Source organism: Pristiophorus japonicus, chromosome 1 (assembly GCF_044704955.1).
Source record: "Pristiophorus japonicus isolate sPriJap1 chromosome 1, sPriJap1.hap1, whole genome shotgun sequence".
Classification (NCBI taxonomy): Eukaryota; Metazoa; Chordata; class Chondrichthyes; family Pristiophoridae; genus Pristiophorus; species Pristiophorus japonicus.
Window position 1 is genome coordinate 298,818,746 of NC_091977.1, and position 18,944 is coordinate 298,837,689.

The 18,944-nt window shown below is 47.2% G+C and overlaps 1 protein-coding gene across 1 annotated transcript in view; it reads left to right on the forward strand.

Moving 5' to 3' along the window:
- fer1l6 (fer-1 like family member 6) overlaps nucleotides 1-18,944 on the forward strand; it is a 232,082-nt gene that overhangs the window by 184,401 nt on the left and 28,737 nt on the right. Inside the window, exons 31-33 of the mRNA XM_070879557.1 lie at nucleotides 263-394; nucleotides 9,192-9,311; nucleotides 9,870-9,997. Coding sequence (XP_070735658.1) covers nucleotides 263-394; nucleotides 9,192-9,311; nucleotides 9,870-9,997 — 380 coding nt within the window. The remainder of the gene's footprint in view (nucleotides 1-262; nucleotides 395-9,191; nucleotides 9,312-9,869; nucleotides 9,998-18,944) is intronic.

The window sequence follows — 18,944 nt, forward strand, 5'->3', positions numbered from 1 at the left end:
CAATGAGTTGCACAGGGGTAAAATAACCTGTTTTGCATTGCAATCGAATCCCCTTAAGCTGTATCCCAGCAATGGCCATAAGCTGCAAATTTTAAATTGTACATAATGCTGTCCACAAATCCCCTCTGATCACTTGCTCCTCATTCCTAGGTAACGTCCAGGGCTTGTTTTCCTGGAAAATTTCTATTTCCCAATTGTATGCTGTGCTGATCAGTTGCATAACTGAAGTAGATGATACAGTTTTGTGAATTGTTTCCACCAGATATACGATAAAGAATTAGAAGGAGAATTTGATAACTTTGTTGATTGGGTACAAACATTTGATCTCTTTCGTGGTAAAGCAAGTGAAGATGACACCAGCATTGATGATGAAAGAATTGTTGGAAAATTTAAGGTAGGTTTAAGTCTTATTAATAGTCTTGAGGTAGATGTTACGAATGTTCTTGGTACAGGGATTCATGCAACATGATTTGGGGACATAAGATTCTGCGTCTCACACAGGAGCGAAATAAAAATTCCTGGGAGAAGGACGAAGCAGAAGAAATTTAGCTTGCTCCATGTTGAAATCCTCGTCCTCTGACCATTTTCATCTGCCTCCTGTCTTAATACCAAGGCTGTATTTCTCTACTCCTTGTTGAGAGAAGCATAAGAACATAAGAAATAGGAGCAGGAGTAGCCATTTGGCCCCTCGAGCCTGCTCCGTCATTCAATAAGATCATGGCTTATCTGATCATGGACTCAGCTCCACTTCCCTGCCCGCTCCCCATAACCCTTTACTCCCATATTGCTCAAAAATCTGTCTATCTCCGTATATCAATATATTCAATGACCCAGCCTCCACAGCTCTCTGGGGCAGAGAATTCCATAGATTTACAACCCTCTGAGAGAAGAAATTTCTACTTTTCTCAGTTTTAAATGGGCGGCCCCTTATTCTAAGACTATGGACTAGACTTTCCATTATTTTTGCATGCATACCATCCACTTAACGTCCATTTTAGCTGAAATTAGGTATAACGCCCATATATTGCCCATTTAGCCACAAAATGGAAACTAACAACTATTTCTCGGTCAGTTATCGCCGAGCGTTACTTTCGGCATGAACTTAATGACAATAAAAAATAATACCGCCCGCCCACCTTTTTTGGGTGGAAAGATCAGAATGGGCGAAACCAACGCCCAGCGTTACTTTCGGCACGTATTTAACACCGAGATTTAATAATATCGCCCGACCACTTTTTTTTGTCGTAAAGATCACATTTGCTGAAACTAACGCCCAGAAAATCGTCCAGCGTTACTTTCGGCACCTCGCACACATCTCGTCGACAATATCACTTACCGAAAAAACCGCTGTGAAAAAGTTGCTCTCACCTGAACTAATCACAGCGGTATGGACGCCATTTTCTAAATCGCAGTTTGCATCATTTAAAAGGCTGCTTCCACTTTGGGAGAGTTTGGATGTACTCTGGAGTTCTTTTAAGGTGATGTGAACATCTGACCAAACATCTTATCATACTGTGGACGATTGGAATTTAATTTAGGTGTCTTAGTGGGGACATTTATTGTTTGTGAACAATTGGTGCAATACTGGTAGTTATTGGAATGGGGCCTGTCATTTCTCAGCCTGTCTTGATGAGTACACACATGCTGCTGACTAGAGATGGCAGAAGATATATCCGACAGCATTATGTGCCCAATCTAAGACGTGCGAAACTGATGAGGAGGATCAGACCTTACACCCCCCGCATTTACAGGGAGAAGCGGTCTTACCTCAACTTGTCCGATAACACCTGCCTTAGGAGACTGCGCTTCCACAAGGAGGTTATCAGTGAGATATGCCAGCTCATCAGGGGAGATCTGCAGCCTGCCAGCACCATCAGGACTGTCCGTCGAGGTCAAGATCACCACGGCACTTTCGTTCTAGGCTTCAGGTTCCTTTCAGGCCTCAGCTGGCGATATTTGCGGTATATCTCAGCATGCCACACATTACTGCTTTCGACAGGTCACTGAAGCCCTTTACGCATGCAGGATGGACGTTTATCAGCTTCCCTATGACCAGCGAGGCTCAGACTGAGAGGGCTTTAGGATTCTATCAATTGCTAACTTCCCCAAGATGCGGGGAGCAATAGATTGTACCCACATCACGATGCGGGCACCTTTTCAGGATGCAGAGGTTTTCAGGAACCAAAAGGGATTCCACTCCCTGAATGTGCAACTTCTTGTCGACCACCAGTGAATAATTATGGCAGTGAATGCTAAATTTCCGGGCAGCTTCCATGATGCTCACATCCTGCATGAGAGCACTGTATCTGACATGTTTACCAGTCAGCCACAAGGTTAATGCTGGATGCTTGGTAACAAAGATTATGGCCTCGCTACCTGGCTGATGACCCCCCTGCATGGCACCCACACCGAAGCCCAGAAGCGGTGAAATGAGAGGCCCAGAACCACTCGCAATATAATTGAGAAAACCGTTGGAGTGCTTAAGCAGCGCTTTAGATGCCTGGACCACTCAGGAGGAGAGCTCCAATACCACCCTGAGCAGGTAGCTCAATTCATGGTGGTGTGCTCAATGCTGCACAACTTGGCTATCAGGAGGGGACAAGAATTGCCAGAGGAGACTGATGATCCACCTCAGGAGAGAGAGGAAGAGGAGGACGAGGAGGTGGACACTGACCTCGGACCAGACAATCAGGCTGACGCTGAAACCATGCCCCCGCCCCCTCTAGACTGCAGGAAAGGTCCCGTGGTGGCTACATAACTGCAGGACTCTTACGTCAGCAGCTCATAAATGAGTGCTTTGCTTGAAAGAACGTTGTTGTTATTTACAAAGCTACAACACTGCTGGGTGTGCAGGTCATACATCAATGGTGTGCACCACCTTGGTGACAATTAAAGTTTAAGTTGATTCAAATTAAGTGTAATTATACCATTTCATGTTAAGGAATCACCAGTGTCTAACGGTGCAGCTATCTGAGACAATGTGCAACAAAGCTATATTAAATAAAAAACATTTAACCCGACCATTTGTGTGAAATCATAATTAAAACTATAAAAAAAAACACCCCACCCCTGCCCTACCCCACAACAAATTTATCACATTTACATCATTCGATTGGTCACCATTTCCAGCAACACAGAACACAAATGCAAACCAACAAGGAAGCCCCCTCGCCCCTTCCCCCGAACCTCCCAACAAAATAGCACCAACAACACAAGTGGCCATGCACCTCACTTTTCTTTCCCCCTCCTCCCGCTTCTCCTCCCCACCTCTACCCCTTCCCCTTCCCCTTCTGACTGCAAGGAGCTGCTTCATTGGGGGGAATGACGGCAGAACCGCTGCTTGGATGGATACGGGAGAGGACGGTCCCAAGGTGGGAATGTCCTCCGGGCCAGAAGTAAGATCTTCCTCCTGGCTTTCATGTGTCATTGGCAAGGTGCCGCACCATGCTCTGGGACCACTGGGAGGCCTCTGCCACCAATGTTCCTAGCTATCAGCTCCAGGGCCTCCGCCATCCGCGGCACGTAGTCCGTCATGGTGGTGGACATGCCGGCCAGCTGGAGGGATATGCCCCCCATTGTCTGTTGGATCTGCTGACCTATGTCAACACTTCTCCTGGACAAATGTACCATGGTCCCGCTCAGATCTGTCGCTCATGGAGCAGACCTGCCTTGTTGAACCAACCCCCGCTTGGCTGGCGCTGTCCTGGAGACACCTGGGGTGCCCTGTGGCAAGCTGCTTGGGCCCAGTATCTCCACGGTGGATGTGGGAATGGCCGCAGAGCACTAGATGTTATCGGTGTCGAATGGATTATGGAGGTTGGGGAAGCAGACTCCTCGAAGTCGGCACTGTCATCCGTGGAGAAGGGACCCAACAAATGCACGGGCGAGAATCGGTGCCCCTCAGCACCAGATGGGGGAGTCCGGTGAGTCCGTCCCCGCGCCCCCACCTTCTGGGCTCAGTGTTCTTGCCTGGGGCCATGCTGCTGGCTGAGCTGCAAAACATAAATGAGGTTATTAGAGGAGAAGGGGGTGCTAGGGTCACAAGGTGAGTCCAGCGTTACACACAGCATATGCACAACAAAAGCAACACAGCTGTCAAAATCATCACAGACATCACATTTCATGACCATCACCAAATTGTGCATTGCAATAATTCTCATGAGGACATCATTATTTAGAGAAACATTTTATGATTCATCTATCATATTGGTCGGATATGAGTGGGTGTGGCATCTATTGACTTTACATCATGCAATGGTGTATACTTTACTCACGGGGCATCACATCAGGCTCTGCTGCTGCTTGTGTGGCCAACCGGGGGTGGGTCCCCACTAGTGCCAGCACTCGCTCCTCGATGTCAGTGAGGTCGATGATGACTGGTGGCCCTCCAACCCGTTCGCCTCTGCTCAGCCCTATTCCTCGAAAGCTTCTTCTGTAAAAGGTAACAACAGCATTACAATGCATGAGATCATTGCGTGATATCATTGCTAGGTACTGTCACAGAGACTGATACAACACATAACCGACAGATGTAATCATGATTATAATGAAAATGATCATTCTTTACCTAAAGACATACACCATGACCACAGGCTTTGAGTACAACCTTCCCGGTATAAGTGCAAGACATCACATCTGATTTAATCACTCATTACACTTACAATTCCAATTATATAAATATATAAGTCAATGTAAATAAATATAATACTTACTCTGGCGAATCCGACAAGGTCGTTCCATCGCTTGTGGCCCTCACGCACCTCGTTGGTCACCGACGAGATCACCTCAGCTATGTCGGCCTGTATCTTCTGGTCGGCCTTTGGGGTAGGCTTTCCATGCCCTTCTGGGTCAATTGACCCCAGCGTGACTCGACCTCCTGAATGAGGGAGGCATTTGCCTCGTCCGAGAACCTCCTCGTTCTTTTTCGTCCTCCCAATTGTTCCCCTCCCAGCTCACTGCTTTCACCAGCATCCTCAGTCTCCACAGTGTGCTGGGTCACCTCCTCCATCCCTTCCATGTTAAATATTATTTTTTCCACAAAAACTCGGTGCCAACTACCTTCTTTGTGCTTAGTAGGCTTTTTGCTGCTGGTGAGTCTCCCTCGTGCCTCCCACAACAGCCAAAGAAGTACACACCACACCCACACACACTTTCAGTCCCTCTCTGCTCCCTCTCTCTCTGTCTCCTCTTCTGCGCATGTAATGATGACCCCTGACCTCGTGAAACACGGGAAACGAGCGTTGCCATGCCATTGCTATGGTCGGCGACACTTTACGGCAGAAGGTCAAAAGAATTTAACGGTAATGCCCATTTCAAATCGCTTGCGGTTAACGCTCATTTTCAAAAATGGAAAGTTAGGGTTTTGAAAATGGGCGCTATTCCGGCGATCTCAAAACCCATTTTTACCGCCCACGCTGGAAATAACGCGCATTTTTGGGTGATCTGCACAAAAGTGGAAAGTCTAGCCCTATGTCCCCTAGTTTTAGTTTCCCCTATAAGTGGAAATATCTTCTCTGCATCCACCTTGTTGAGCCCCCTCAGTATCTTATAAGTTTCAATATGATTACCTCTCATTCTTCTGAACTCCAATGAGTATAGGCCCACCTACTCAACCTATCCTCATAAGTCAATCTCCTCATCTCCGGTATCAACCTAGTGAACCTTCTCTGAACAGCCTCCAATGCAAGTATATCCTTCCTTATACCCTGTACCGTTGTAACAGGACTTCTCTGCTTTTATACTCCATCCCCCTTGCAATAAAGGCCAACATTCCATTTGCCTTCCTGATTACTTGCTGTATACTTGCTGTGTATCTGCATATTAACTTTTTGTGTTTCATGCGCAAGGACCCCCCAGGTCTCTCTGTAGTGTAGCACTTTGCAATTTTTCTCCATTCAAATTATAATTTGCTTTTCGATTATTTCTGCCAAAGTGGATAACCTCACATTTTCCCACATTATACTCCATCTGCCAAATTTTTGCCCACTCACTTAGCCTGTGTATATCCCTTTGCAGATTTTTTTGTGTCCTCCTCACAATTTGCAAACTTGATCTTATTCTCTCTCAATGTCCACAGGTGTGTGCATCAGGATTCACTGGATAGCAATAGGGAGCAAGAATTCCTCTAGGTCCCCCCACCCCTTCACCCCCTCATTAGCCCAGACAAATGAGAGAAATAGACTATGGCGCTAGCTAAGATTAGTTCAGATCAAAGATCAAACCTTGGACTTTCTGGTCTATTTGGCTCATTTCCACACCACATCGTACATCAACCCACCAGGACCCTCGGACATCGTTGGAAAAATGTTTTGATAAATATTTAATATTAGCAGAACTCCCATTGCATTACTCAGAGTGAGTTGGAGGATCTGCTGTTTTATAACAGCAAATTTGATAGGGAAGTAATTGTGCTTTGTACAGAAGACTAATTGTAGATATTTACGAGCACCATGAAATCTATAGAGCAGCATTAATCTGTTTCATTGAAGGCAATATAAAGTGCAATTTCATCAGACTCTGCTGTTGCCTGGAGTCTCACTCACCAGTGCCAAGCACAGGTCAGATAATTGCCGTATAGTTTTGTAAGGTTAAAGCCCCAATTTTCTGATCCATGCTTGGTTCTAGACAGGCTCTGCACTGGCAATGGGACCTTGCAAAATGATCCCTATAGAAACATAGAAACATAGAAAATAGGTGCAGGAGTAGGCCATTCAGCCCTTCTAGCCTGCACCGCCATTCAATGAGTTCATGGCTGAACATGCAACTTCAGTACCCCCTTCCTGCTTTCTCGCCATACCCCTTGATCCCCCTAGTAGTAAGGACTTCATCGAACTCCCTTTTGAATATATTTAGTGAATTGGCCTCAACTACTTTCTGTGGAAGAGAATTCCACAGGTTCACCACTCTCTGGGTGAAGAAGTTTCTCCTCATCTCGGTCCTAAATGGCTTACCCCTTATCCTTAGACTGTGACCCCTGGTTCTGGACTTCCCCAACATTGGGAACATTCTTCCTGCATCTAACCTGTCTAAACCCGTCAGAATTTTAAACGTTTCTATGAGGTCCCCTCTCATTCTTCTGGAACTCCAGTGAATACAAGCCCAGTTGATCCAGTCTTTCTTGATAGGTCAGTCCCACCATCCCGGGAATCAGTCTGGTGAATCTTCACTGCACTCCCTTAATAGCAAGAATGTCCTTCCTCAAGTTAGGAGACCAAAACTGTACACAATACTCCAGGTGTGGCCTCACCAAGGCCCTGTACAACTGTAGCAACACCTCCCTGCCCCTGTACTCAAATCCCCTCGCTATGAAGGCCAACATGCCATTTGCTTTCTTAACTGCCTGCTGTACCTGCATGCCAACCTTCAATGACTGATGTACCATGACACCCAGGTCTCGTTGCACCTTCCCTTTTCCTAATCTGTCACCATTCAGATAATAGTCTGTCTCTCTCTGTTTTTACCACCAAAGTGGATAACCTCACATTTATCCACATTATACTTCATCTGCCATGCATTTGCCCACTCACCTAACCTATCCAAGTCACTCTGCAGCCTCATAGCATCCTCCTCGCAGCTCACACTGCCACCCAACTTAGTGTCATCCGCAAATTTGGAGATACTACATTTAATCCCCTCGTCTAAATCATTAATGTACAATGTAAACAGCTGGGGCCCCAGCACAGAACCTTGCGGTACCCCACTAGTCACTGCCTGCCATTCTGAAAAGTACCCATTTACTCCTACTCTTTGCTTCCTGTCTGACAACCAGTTCTCAATCCACGTCAGCACACTACCCCCAATCCCATGTGCTTTAACTTTGCACATTAATCTCTTGTGTGGGACCTTGTCGAAAGCCTTCTGAAAGTCCAAATATACCACATCAACTGGTTCTCTCTTTGTAAAAATAAAATTGTTTAGCTGCAGTTTTCATTTTTTAAACAGTTATGTTCTTTGAATAGTATTTAGTAAAGCTGTAGGAGAGCTGTATTTTTCTGCTATATATGTGTTGAACGCTTTCCTAAGTTATCAGTAACTTTCCAGAAAGTCTCCCATGCTACTGCCTCTCCCATGGGGCTGGAGCTCAGCAGTTCCACTGATCTGTGGGAGAACAGACTGCTGAAATTGAGTGACACCTTGAAAGACCCAATTCATTAGCTCCATCAATCTGCCCAAGGCAGACATCTACCTCTCCAAGGCTGAGCATCGGTTTGAGTCCAGAGTCCGCATAGTTTGAGATTTTTCGAAAGCTGCTAAGGCTGTGAACATTTACTCTTGTGAGAGCCCATCTGCAGTGCCCTGGAGATGATTACGCTCTTCGTAATAGACTTCAGAGAGCTGATGCCCTGGGAGATGATACTACAGAGGTTGGAAGCTTTCTCCTGCACATTTTCAGCCATCATGGTGATATTTCTTGGGAGGCGTTCTAATATCTGATATAACTACTTTTGTAAATCAAGCAGCTTTCTTCTCATTACTGGGACCCTGAATGTCCACCTTAGCAGAGCTGAGAGAAGACCATAACCTCCAGTGAGCTGTCTCCTGAGCTGCCCCTGCCACCAGTACCTGCGGCTAAGTGCTGGGTGTTTCAACACATGCAAACCCTTCTACCTCATTCCTTAATCCAAGTGGGGTGTCAGTTTATGTGATGGTGCTTGGTTGCAATGCAGCATGTGACAGTGCCTCCTTAGACGGATTCTACTCCTCTGGGGTGTCTTCTTCTGTGGTTGTGGCCGCTGAGAAGGACCTAGAGGAGAGAGAAAAATGAGAAGATTTAAAGAACGTCTTAAAGTGGGAGAGGGTTAGGGAGCGAATTCCAGAGCCTTGCGGCCTAGAGAGCTGAAGGCACTACCGCCAATGGCAGGGTGAAGGAAGTGAGGGATACACAAAGGCCCGAGTTGGAGGAACACAGAGTTCGCTAAGGGCTATAGGGCTGAAGGAGGTTACAGAAATCGGGAGGGGCAAGGCTAGGGAGGGATTTGAACATGATGATGAGAATTTTCAAATTGAGGCATTGGTGGCGGGGGAGCCAAAGGTGGAGGTGAGGGTGTGATTGAACAGTTGCACAACATCGTGGTGAATGGAGGGCCAAAGGCTAGACAGTTGGGAGCTCTCTTCTTTGCCACATTAGCATTCTATTTCTTCTGTCCCAATGAGCTAACACTATAAAAGGCCTTCCTTACTTCTCTTTTCAGGGTTCATTCTGCGTGTGGAAATGCTGTGATGGCTATGATACCGACGGGCAATGTAAAATTTTGCAAGGAATGCCACCAAACACACCTGTCAAAGTTTTAATCAGAGTCTACATTGTATCAGTAAGTAACATGCATGTTTCTTCTCACTCCCAGTTAAATATATCTCCCCCTACACCTGTTCTCCACCTTTAACTGAAATTTATGCAAACCACAGAAATGAGTCTTTTTTTAAAAAAAACTTCGAACTCTGGAAATCTGAAACAAAATCTGTCCAGCTGGAAACAACCAGCAGATCCATCCGTATCCCTGGAGAGAAAAGATGAGTTGACACTTCAGGTGTAGAACTGGCTCTGATGAAGGTTCTACACCTGAAACATTATCTCATCTCTTTTCTCCACAGATTCTGACAGAAACATTTTGCCAAGGAAGCGGGAACTGTTCTTCTTTATTTGCATAGATCCCAAATGAATTTTACAAAACATGTTGAATCCTGCTTTTATACTCTGTGTAATCTCTGTTGACTCATTTCTTTGTAAAGAAATGATTTCTGCTGCAGTTGCTGGCCTGGTGAAGTCATCACGTGGCTATATTATTACAAAGCCATATGTTAAAACCATGCGTTTCATGATTTACTCAAATATAATATTGTGTTTTTTTTAACTGTTTCCCCTGTATTAGGCTACTAATCTGCATCCAGCTGACCCTGATGGCAAGGCTGATCCTTACATTGTACTGCAGCTTGGGAAGACTGAAATTAAGGATCGTGACAACTACGTCCCTAAACAGCTTAATCCACTATTTGGAAGGTGAGAAGTTGTATGTGTGTGTGCGCGCACATGTTATTGTCTGACTTACTCTGATTTGTGTACCTATCTCTTAAGTAATCAGATAAGTTACAGATTAGAGAATCAATTCAGCACTCTGAGTGTTAAGCCGCATTTGAGTTCACAGCACCAAACGAGGTTTAATGTTGCAGGTCACAAGTGAACGTAGTGAGAATAGTGGTGTGAAGGGTAATCTACTGCTGCTGTCACTACATTGCACCTCCTGGTGCAGACCTGATACCATGTGAATGGCCAGCAAGGTTACAGTGTCCACTCACAGCCCTCTGTCCCTACGCACTGAAATATGTGTGTTAAGTATGGAAGAACTCCACAAGTCTGAGTACTGTGAGCTAAAACTGATGTGGCCTTAGTCTCTTTAATACAACTCCAGAGTGCCTAAGCAGCATGGCAGACAACCTTTTATACTCCCTTGCACGAGGTGTGCTGGTGACCCTTGGGTCTCCAACAGTTGCGCCCTCTGGTGGCAAGTCTTACACAGTTACAATGTTTACATACATAACATCATTCCCCCCAAAGTCTTTGATACAAATGATTTACAAGTTGAGACGATCCGGGGCCCTACGCTCCCTGGTTGATCGTCTGAGTTCAAACTCTGGCCTGGGTGAGTTGGTCGGACCATTGCTGCACTGCGGCGTTGCTGGTCTGACAGGACTGTTGGAAATGGTGGGTTCATCCTCTTGATTGACAGCGAGGTCGATTGCTGGTTGAGTGTGTGTTGGTGGATCGATGATGGTGATGTCCTCTGCAGGTTGTTCCTGGTTGTCGGTGAACCGCAGTTTGGTCTGATCCAAATGCTTTCTGCACATTGGTCCATTCAGTAGTTTGACTATAAACACTCTATTCCCCTCCTTGGCCAAGACAGTGCCAGCGACCATTTAGGACCATGACCGTAATTAAGGACAAACACAGGGTCGTTAACATCAATGACACGTGATACAGCCGCGCGATCGTGTTACATGTTTTGCCGGTGACGTCTGGTTTCCACATGATCATTTAGATCCAGGTGGACAAGGGAGAGCCAGGTTTTGATTGCTCTCTTCATTAACAATTCTGCAAGAGGAACCCCAGTGAGAGAGTGGGGTCGTGTCCGGTAGCTGAGCAGAACCCAAGATAAGTGGATCTGTAAGGAGCCTTCCGTCACGCGTTTCAAGCTCTGCTTGATAGTTTGGACTGCCCGTTCCGCTTGACCGTTGGATGCAGGCTTAAACAGGGCAGACCTGACATGCTTGATGCCACTGCAGATCATAAATTCGTTGCATTCCGAGCTGGTGAAACACGGTCCATTGTCACTGACGAGGATGTTGGGCAAGCCATGGGTGGCGAACCTAGCCCGGAGGCTTTCAATGGTGATAGTGGATGTGCTGGATGGCATGATTACACATTCAATCCATTTAGAGTAAGCGTCCACTACAACTAAAAACATCTTTCCAAGAAAGGGGCCAGCAAAATCTACGTAGATCCTGGACCACGGTTTGAGGGCCATGACCACAGACTCAATGGAGCCTCTCTTGGTGCATTGCTCAATTGTGAGCACATGTTGCACCGGTGTACGCATGATTCTAAATTCGAGTCAATGCCTGGCCACCAAACATGTGACCTGGCTATAGCCTTCACCATGACTATGCCTGGATGGGTATTGTGAAGGTCGCGTATAAACATTTCCCTGCCTTTTTTTTGGCAAAACCACGCGATTACCCCATAAGACACAATCCGACTGACGGATGGACAGTTCATCTTTGCGTCGGATTGCATTTCCCTGGGAATGGCCGACCAGCTCCCATTGAGGACACAACTTTTTACAAGTGATAGCACAGGATCCTGGCTGGTCCAGGTCCTGATCTGGCGAGCAGTGATAGGTGACTCTTTGCTCTCAAAAGCATCCATGACCAGAAGCAAGTCTGCGGGCTGCGCCATTTCCACCCCGTTAGTGGGCAATGGTAGCCGGCTGAGGGCATCAGCACAGTTCTCCGTGCCTGGTCTGTGGCGGATAACATAGTCATAGGCGGACAATGTTAGTGCCCATCTTTGGACATGGGACGAAGCATTGTTGTTTATACCTTTGCTTTCTGAAAACAGCAAAATTAAGCGGTTTGTAGTTGATTTCAAGCTCAAATCGGTCCAAATAGGTATTGGTGCATTTTCTTAACCCCATATACACATGGTAACGTCTCTTTCTCGACCATACTGTAGGCTCTTTCAGCCTTAGACAGACTTCTAAACGCGAATGCAACCGGTTGAAGTTTGCCCGATACATTGGCTTGCTGTAACACACAGCTGACCCCGTACGAAGATGCATCACAAGTCAGCACTAATCGTTTACATGGATCATACAGTACAAGTAACTTATTAGAACAAAGTAGGTTTCTGGCCTTCTCAAAGGCTGTCTCTTGAGTCGTCACCCTTACGTAGCAACATGTGCAATGGTTCCAGCAAAGTGCTTAACCCGGGTAGAAAGTTACCAAAATAGTTGAGGAGTCCCAGGAACGAACGCAGCTCCATCACATTCTGTGGTCTGGGTGCATTCTTGATGGCCTCTGTCTTTGAGTCCGTGGGTCTGATGCCATCTGCCGCAATCTTTTTCCCCAAAAATTCGATCTCTGGTGCCAGGAAAACACACTTGGAGCGTTTAAGCCTGAGTCCCAGTCTGTCTAGTTGACTTAGTGTTATATATGTAAACTTGTATTTACTCTGTACAGCCACCAGGGGGCGCATCCCCCGGAGTCCCAAGGGATCCCATAATCCCTTGGGAGCATAGGTATTTAAGGAGGCCTCACAGGTTGGAGAGGCACTCTGGAGACCTGCAATAAAAGACTAAGGTCACACTGTACTTTGAGCTCACAATGCTCAGTCTGACTTTTTCTCCATACATAACAACTGGCGACGAGATACAGATAAGTGAACCCAATGACGCAGAGAACAGTGGGCATCCTGGAGAAATTCTCAGAGGGAGATGATTGGGAAACTTTTGTGGAGCGACTCGACCAATACTTCGTGGCCAACGAGCTAGATGGGGAAGAGAGCACTGCCAAACGAAGGGCGCTCCTCCTCATCGTCTGTGGGGCACCGACGTATGGCCTCATGAAGAATCTGCTCACTGCAGCGAAACCCACGGAGAAATCGTACAATGATTTGTGCACACTGGTCCGAGAGCATTTAAACCCAAAGGAAAGCGTTCTGATGGCGAGGTATCGGTTCTACACCTACAAAAGGTCTGAAGGCCAGGAAGTGGCGAGTTATGTCGCCAAGCTAAGACGCCTTGCAGGACATTGGGAATTTGAAGGACATTTGGAGCACATGCTCAGAGACGTTTTCGTACATGGCATTGGTCACGCAACCATACTTCGCAAACTTTTGACTGTAGAGACCGCAACCTTGAGTAAGGCCATAGCGATAGCCCAGGCGTTCATTGCCACCAGTAACAATACTAAGCAAATCTCTCAGCACACAAGTGCTGCTACAAGTACTGTGAACAAAGTGATGTTGTTTTCGAATCACAACTACAGGGCAGGTCACACATACCTGCAGCTGCACGTCCGCAGATGTCTCAGAGTCCACCATCAAGGGTGATGAATGCAAGGCCATTAACACCTTGTTGGTGCTGCGGGGATGATCATCGTTTCCATTTTCGCCATTTAAAAGAGTACTGTGGAAGAATGGGACACCTCCAACGTATGTGCAGGCGAGCTGCTAATCCTGTTAAAACTGCAAACCACCATGTTGCAGAGGAGGACAGATCCATGGAGGATCACGATGAACCAGAGCCTCAGACCGAGGAGGCAGAGTTACATGGGGTGCACACATTCACCACGAATTTCCCCCGATAATGCTGAATGTTGAACTTAATTCAGTGGAACTAGACACGGGCGCGAGCCAGTCCATCATGGGCAAAAAGACTTTCGAAAGACTGTGGTGCAACAAGGCCTCAAGGCAAGTCTTAACTCCAATTCGTACGAAACTAAGAACTTACACGAAAGAACTGATTCCCGTAATCGGCAGTGCTACCGTAAAGGTCTCCTATGATCGAGCGGTGCACAAGCTACCACTCTGGGTGGTACCGGGCGATAGTCCAATGCTGTTCAGCAGGAGCTGGCTGGGAAAGATACGCTGGAACTGGGATGACGTCCGAGCGCTATCGCCCGCTGACGACACTTCATGTGCCCAGGTCTTAAACAAGTTCTCTTCGCTGTTCGAACCAGGCAATGGGAAATTCCAAGGAGCAAAAGTGAAGATCCACCTAATTTCGGGGGTGTGACCATCCATCACAAGGAGAGAGCAGTACCGTACATGATGAGAGAAAGTGTAGAGATCGAGCTAGACCGGCTGCAACAAGAGGGCATGATTTTATTGATCGAGTTCAACGAGTGGGCCAGTCCAATCTTTCCTGTCCTCAAGGGAGATGGCATCGTCAGAATCTGTGGCGATTACAAAGTAATTATCAATCGTTTCTCTCTGCAGGACCAATACCCACTACCAAAGGCCGACAACCTCGTTGCAACGCTGGCGGGAGGAAAGATGTTTACGAAGCTGGATCTGACTTCAGCCTACATGACGCAGGAACTGGAGGAATCATCGAAGGCCCTCACCTGCATCAACACGCATAAAGGTCTTTTTATTTTTAACAGATGCTCATTTGGAATTCAATCAGTGGCGGCGATATTCCAGAGAAACATGGAAAGTTTACTGAAGTCGGTCCCGCACACCGTGGTCACAGTTCGGAACACAGCCGAGCATCTGCACAACCTGGAGGAGGTTTTTAGTCGACTCAACAGCATGGGACTCAGGTTAAAATGCTCGAACTGCGTTATCCTGGTGCCTGAAGTGGAGTTCTTGGGAAGGAGGATTGCGGCAGACGGCATCAGGCCCACCAACGCGAAGACGGAGGCAATCGAGAATGCACCGAGGCCACAGAACTTGATGGAGCTGCGGTCGTTTCTGGGAGTCCTGAACTACTTTGGTAACTTCTTACAGGGTCTCAGCACACTGTTAGAACCACTGCATGTCTTACTAGGAAAAGAGGACGAATGGGTTTGGGTCAAAAGCCAAGAAAATGCCTTTGTAAAAGCGTGAAAATTGTTATGCTCAAACAAATTGCTTGTGTTGTATGATCCATGTAAGTGTTTGGTACTAGCATGTGATGCGTCGTCATATGGCGTCGGGTGTGTATTGCAACAAGCTAATGATTTCGGGAAACTGCAACCGGTTACTTATGCATCCAGGAGTCTGTCCAAGGTTGAGAGAGCCTACAGCATGATTGGAAAAGAAGCGTTAGCGTGTATCTATGGGGTAAAGAAAATGCATCAATACCTGTTTGGGCTAAAATTCGAATTAGAAACTGACCATAAGCCACTTATATCCTTGTTTTCCGAGAGTAAAGGGATAAATACCAACGCATCGGCCCGCATCCAGAAATAGGTGCTCACGTTGTCCGCATACAACTATGCCATATGCCACAGGCCAGGCACAGAAAACTGCACCGATGCTCTCAGTAGGCTGCTATTGCCCACAACGGGGGTGGAAATGGCGCAGCCCGCAGATTTAGCCATGGTTATGGAAGCATTTGAGCATGAGCAATCACCCATCACTACCCGGCAGATCAAAACCTGGATGAGCCAGGACCCCTTATTATCCCTAGTCAAAAGCTGTGTGCTTCACGGGAGCTGGTCCAGTGTCCCAGTGGAAATGCAGGAAGAGATAAAGCCGTTCCAGCGGCGCAAAGATGAAATGTCTATACAGGCAGATTGCCTTCTGTGGGGCAATCGAGTAGTGGTCCCCAAGAAGGGCAGAGACACCTTCATCAATGACCGCCACAGTACTCACCCAGGCATCGTAATGATGAAAGCGATAGCCAGATCCCACGTGTGGTGGCCCGGTATCGATTCGGACTAAGAGTCCTGCATTCACAGATGTAATACATGCTCGTAGTTAAGCAATGTACCCAGGGAGACGCCGCTAAGTTTATGGTCTTGGCCCTCCAAACCGTGGTCTAGGGTACACGTCGACTATGCAGGCCCGTTCTTGGGTAAAATGTTCCTTGTGGTTCTAGATGTGTACTCCAAGTGGATTGAATGTGAGATAATGTCGGCTAGCACGTCCGCTGCCACTACTGAAAGCCTGCGGGCCATGTTTGCCACACATGGCCTAACCGATGTCCTGGTGAGCGACAACTGGCCATGTTTTACCAGTGCTGAGTTCAAAGAATTCATGACCCGTAACGGGATCAAACATGTCACATCTGCCCTGTTTAAAGCAGCCTCCAATGGTCAGGCAGAGAGATCAGTGCAAGCCATCAAGCAAGGCTTGAGGAGGGTAACTGAACGCTCGCTGCAGACTCGCCTATCCCGAGTCCTGTTCAGCTACCGCAAGAGACCCCACTTGCCCACTGGGATCCCACCTGCTGAACTGCTCATGAAAAGAGCACTTAAGACAAGGCTCTCATTAGTTCACCCTGATATACATGAATAGGTAGAGAGCTGGCAGCTTCAACAAAGTACATACCATGATAGCGCAAATGTGTCACGCGAGATTGAAATCAATGATCCTGTAATTATATTGAATTATGATCAAGGTCCCAAGTGGCTTCCCGGCACTGTCGTGGCCAAAGAGGGGAGCAGGGTGTTTCGGGTCAAACTTTCAAATGGACTCATTCACCGGAAACACTTGGACCAAATCAAACTCAGATTCACGGACTATCCTGAGCAAACCTACCTTTTTAGATCCCCCAACATACACACCAGTGGCAACCGGCACCATGATTGACCACGAAGCAGAACCTATCATCCACAGCAGCCCAGCAGGACCTAACACACCAGGCAGCTCAGCAAGGCCAGCTGCACAGCAGCTCAGCGAGGGCCCAACAAATTATTCAACAACACCAGCTTTCACACCGAGACGATTAACCAGGGCAAGAAGGGCCCCACATCGACTCACATTGTAAATAGTTACACTATTGTCTTTGGGGGGGGGAGTGTTATATATGTAAACTTGCATTTACTCTGTACAGCCATCAGAGTGCTCATCCCCTGGAGTCCCAAGTGATCCCGTAATCCCTTGGGAGCACAGGTATTTAAGGAGGCTTCACAGGGTGGAGATTCACTCTGGAGACCTGCAATAAAAGACTACGGTCACACTTTACTTTGAGCTCACAGTATTCAGTCTGACTCTTTCTCCATACATAACACTTAGAACCTCTTCCAGGTTTTGCAGGTGTTTGGTGGTGTCACGACCAGTGATCAGGATATCACCTTGAAACACAATGGTGCACGGAACCGATTTCAGCAGACTCTCCATGTTCCTTTGGAAGATGGCAGCAGCCGAGCGAATTCTAAAAGGACATCTGTGGTATATAAACAGTCCTTTGTGTGCGTTGATGCATGTCAATCTTTTTGAAGATTCAGCCAGCTCCTGTGTCGTGTAGGCGGAGGTTAGGTCCAACTTGGTGAATGACTTCCCCCCTGCTAACATTGCGAACAGGTCATCCGCTTTGGGTAGCGGGTACTGGCCTTGTAACGAGACTCTGTTGATTGTTACCTTGTAGTCTCCACAGATTCTGACCGTGCCATCGCTTTTCAACACCGGAACAATTGGACTGGCCCACTCGTTGAATTCAATTGGTGATATGATTCCCTCTTGTTGAAGTCTGTCCAGTTCGATCTCGACTTTCTCCCTCATCATATATGGAACTGCTCGAGCCTTGTGATGAACGGGCCTTGCATCGGGGACTAGATGGATCTGCATCTTGGCGCCTGTGAAGTTGCCGATCCCTGGTTCAAATAGCAACAGAAACTTGCTCAGCACATGGGCGCATGAGGCATCATCCACTGAAGATAATGCTTTGATGTTGTCCCAGTTCCATTGAATCTTTCCCAGCCAGCTTCTACTGAATAGCGTTGGGCCATTGACTGGTACAATGCACAGTGATAAATCATGCACAGCTCCATCATACGATACCTTAACTGCCGCACTGCCAATGGCTGGTATGAGCTCTTTGGTGTAGGTGCGCAGCTTTGTCTGAATCAGGCTTAGTTTGGGCCTTTGTGCCTTATTGCCCCACAGTTTCTCAAAAGCCTTCTGGCTTATAATTGACTGACTCGCCCCCATGTCCAACTCCATTGACACTGGAATGCCGGTGACTTTCAGCATAATAGGAGGGCTCTTGGTGGTGAAGGTATGTACCCCATACACTTCTTCCTTGGATTGAGTTGCCTCTCTTGTTTGTTCTACGTGATCCCCGCTGGATATATTATCCTCTGCCGACTCTGCCACGTGGTGAGTCGCAGCACTCTTGCACATTCGCTGGAGGCGCCCCATTGTTTCGTAGCCTTTGCACTCGTAATGCTTGAATCGACATTGATGGGTTCGATGATTTCCCCCGCAGTGCCTACATGGTGCTATTGGATTTGCATTCACGCCTGATGGCGGACTCTGAGTCATCCTAGGTCTTGCAGTTGCAGACGTGTAAGCCCTGCCATATACAGTTCTGCCTTCTAGTGACGTTATTTTATGCACAGTAATTGCTGTTGAGCTTCGATGCTGGGAAGATATCTGTCTGGTGTTAGCGCTCGTGGATATGAATGCCTGGGCTATCGTGATGGCCTTGCCCAGGTCTAGGGATTCGGCAGATAGCAGCTTGTGAAGAATGACCTCGTGGCCGATGCCAAGCACAAAAAAGTCCCGCAACATTTTCCCCCAAAAATCCAGCAAATTCGCAAGTTCCCGCAAGGCATCTCAGGTTGGCGACTCGCCATGTCCTGACGCTCTGAGCGGTGGTGCCTGTAGATACGATAGCTGGCCATTAAGACACTCTCCTTCGGCTTAAGGTTGTTCCGAACCAGCGTACACAACTCTGTATATGTCTTCTCCACTGGTTTCTCCGGTGCTAGCAGATTCTTGATGAGGCCGTATATTGTGG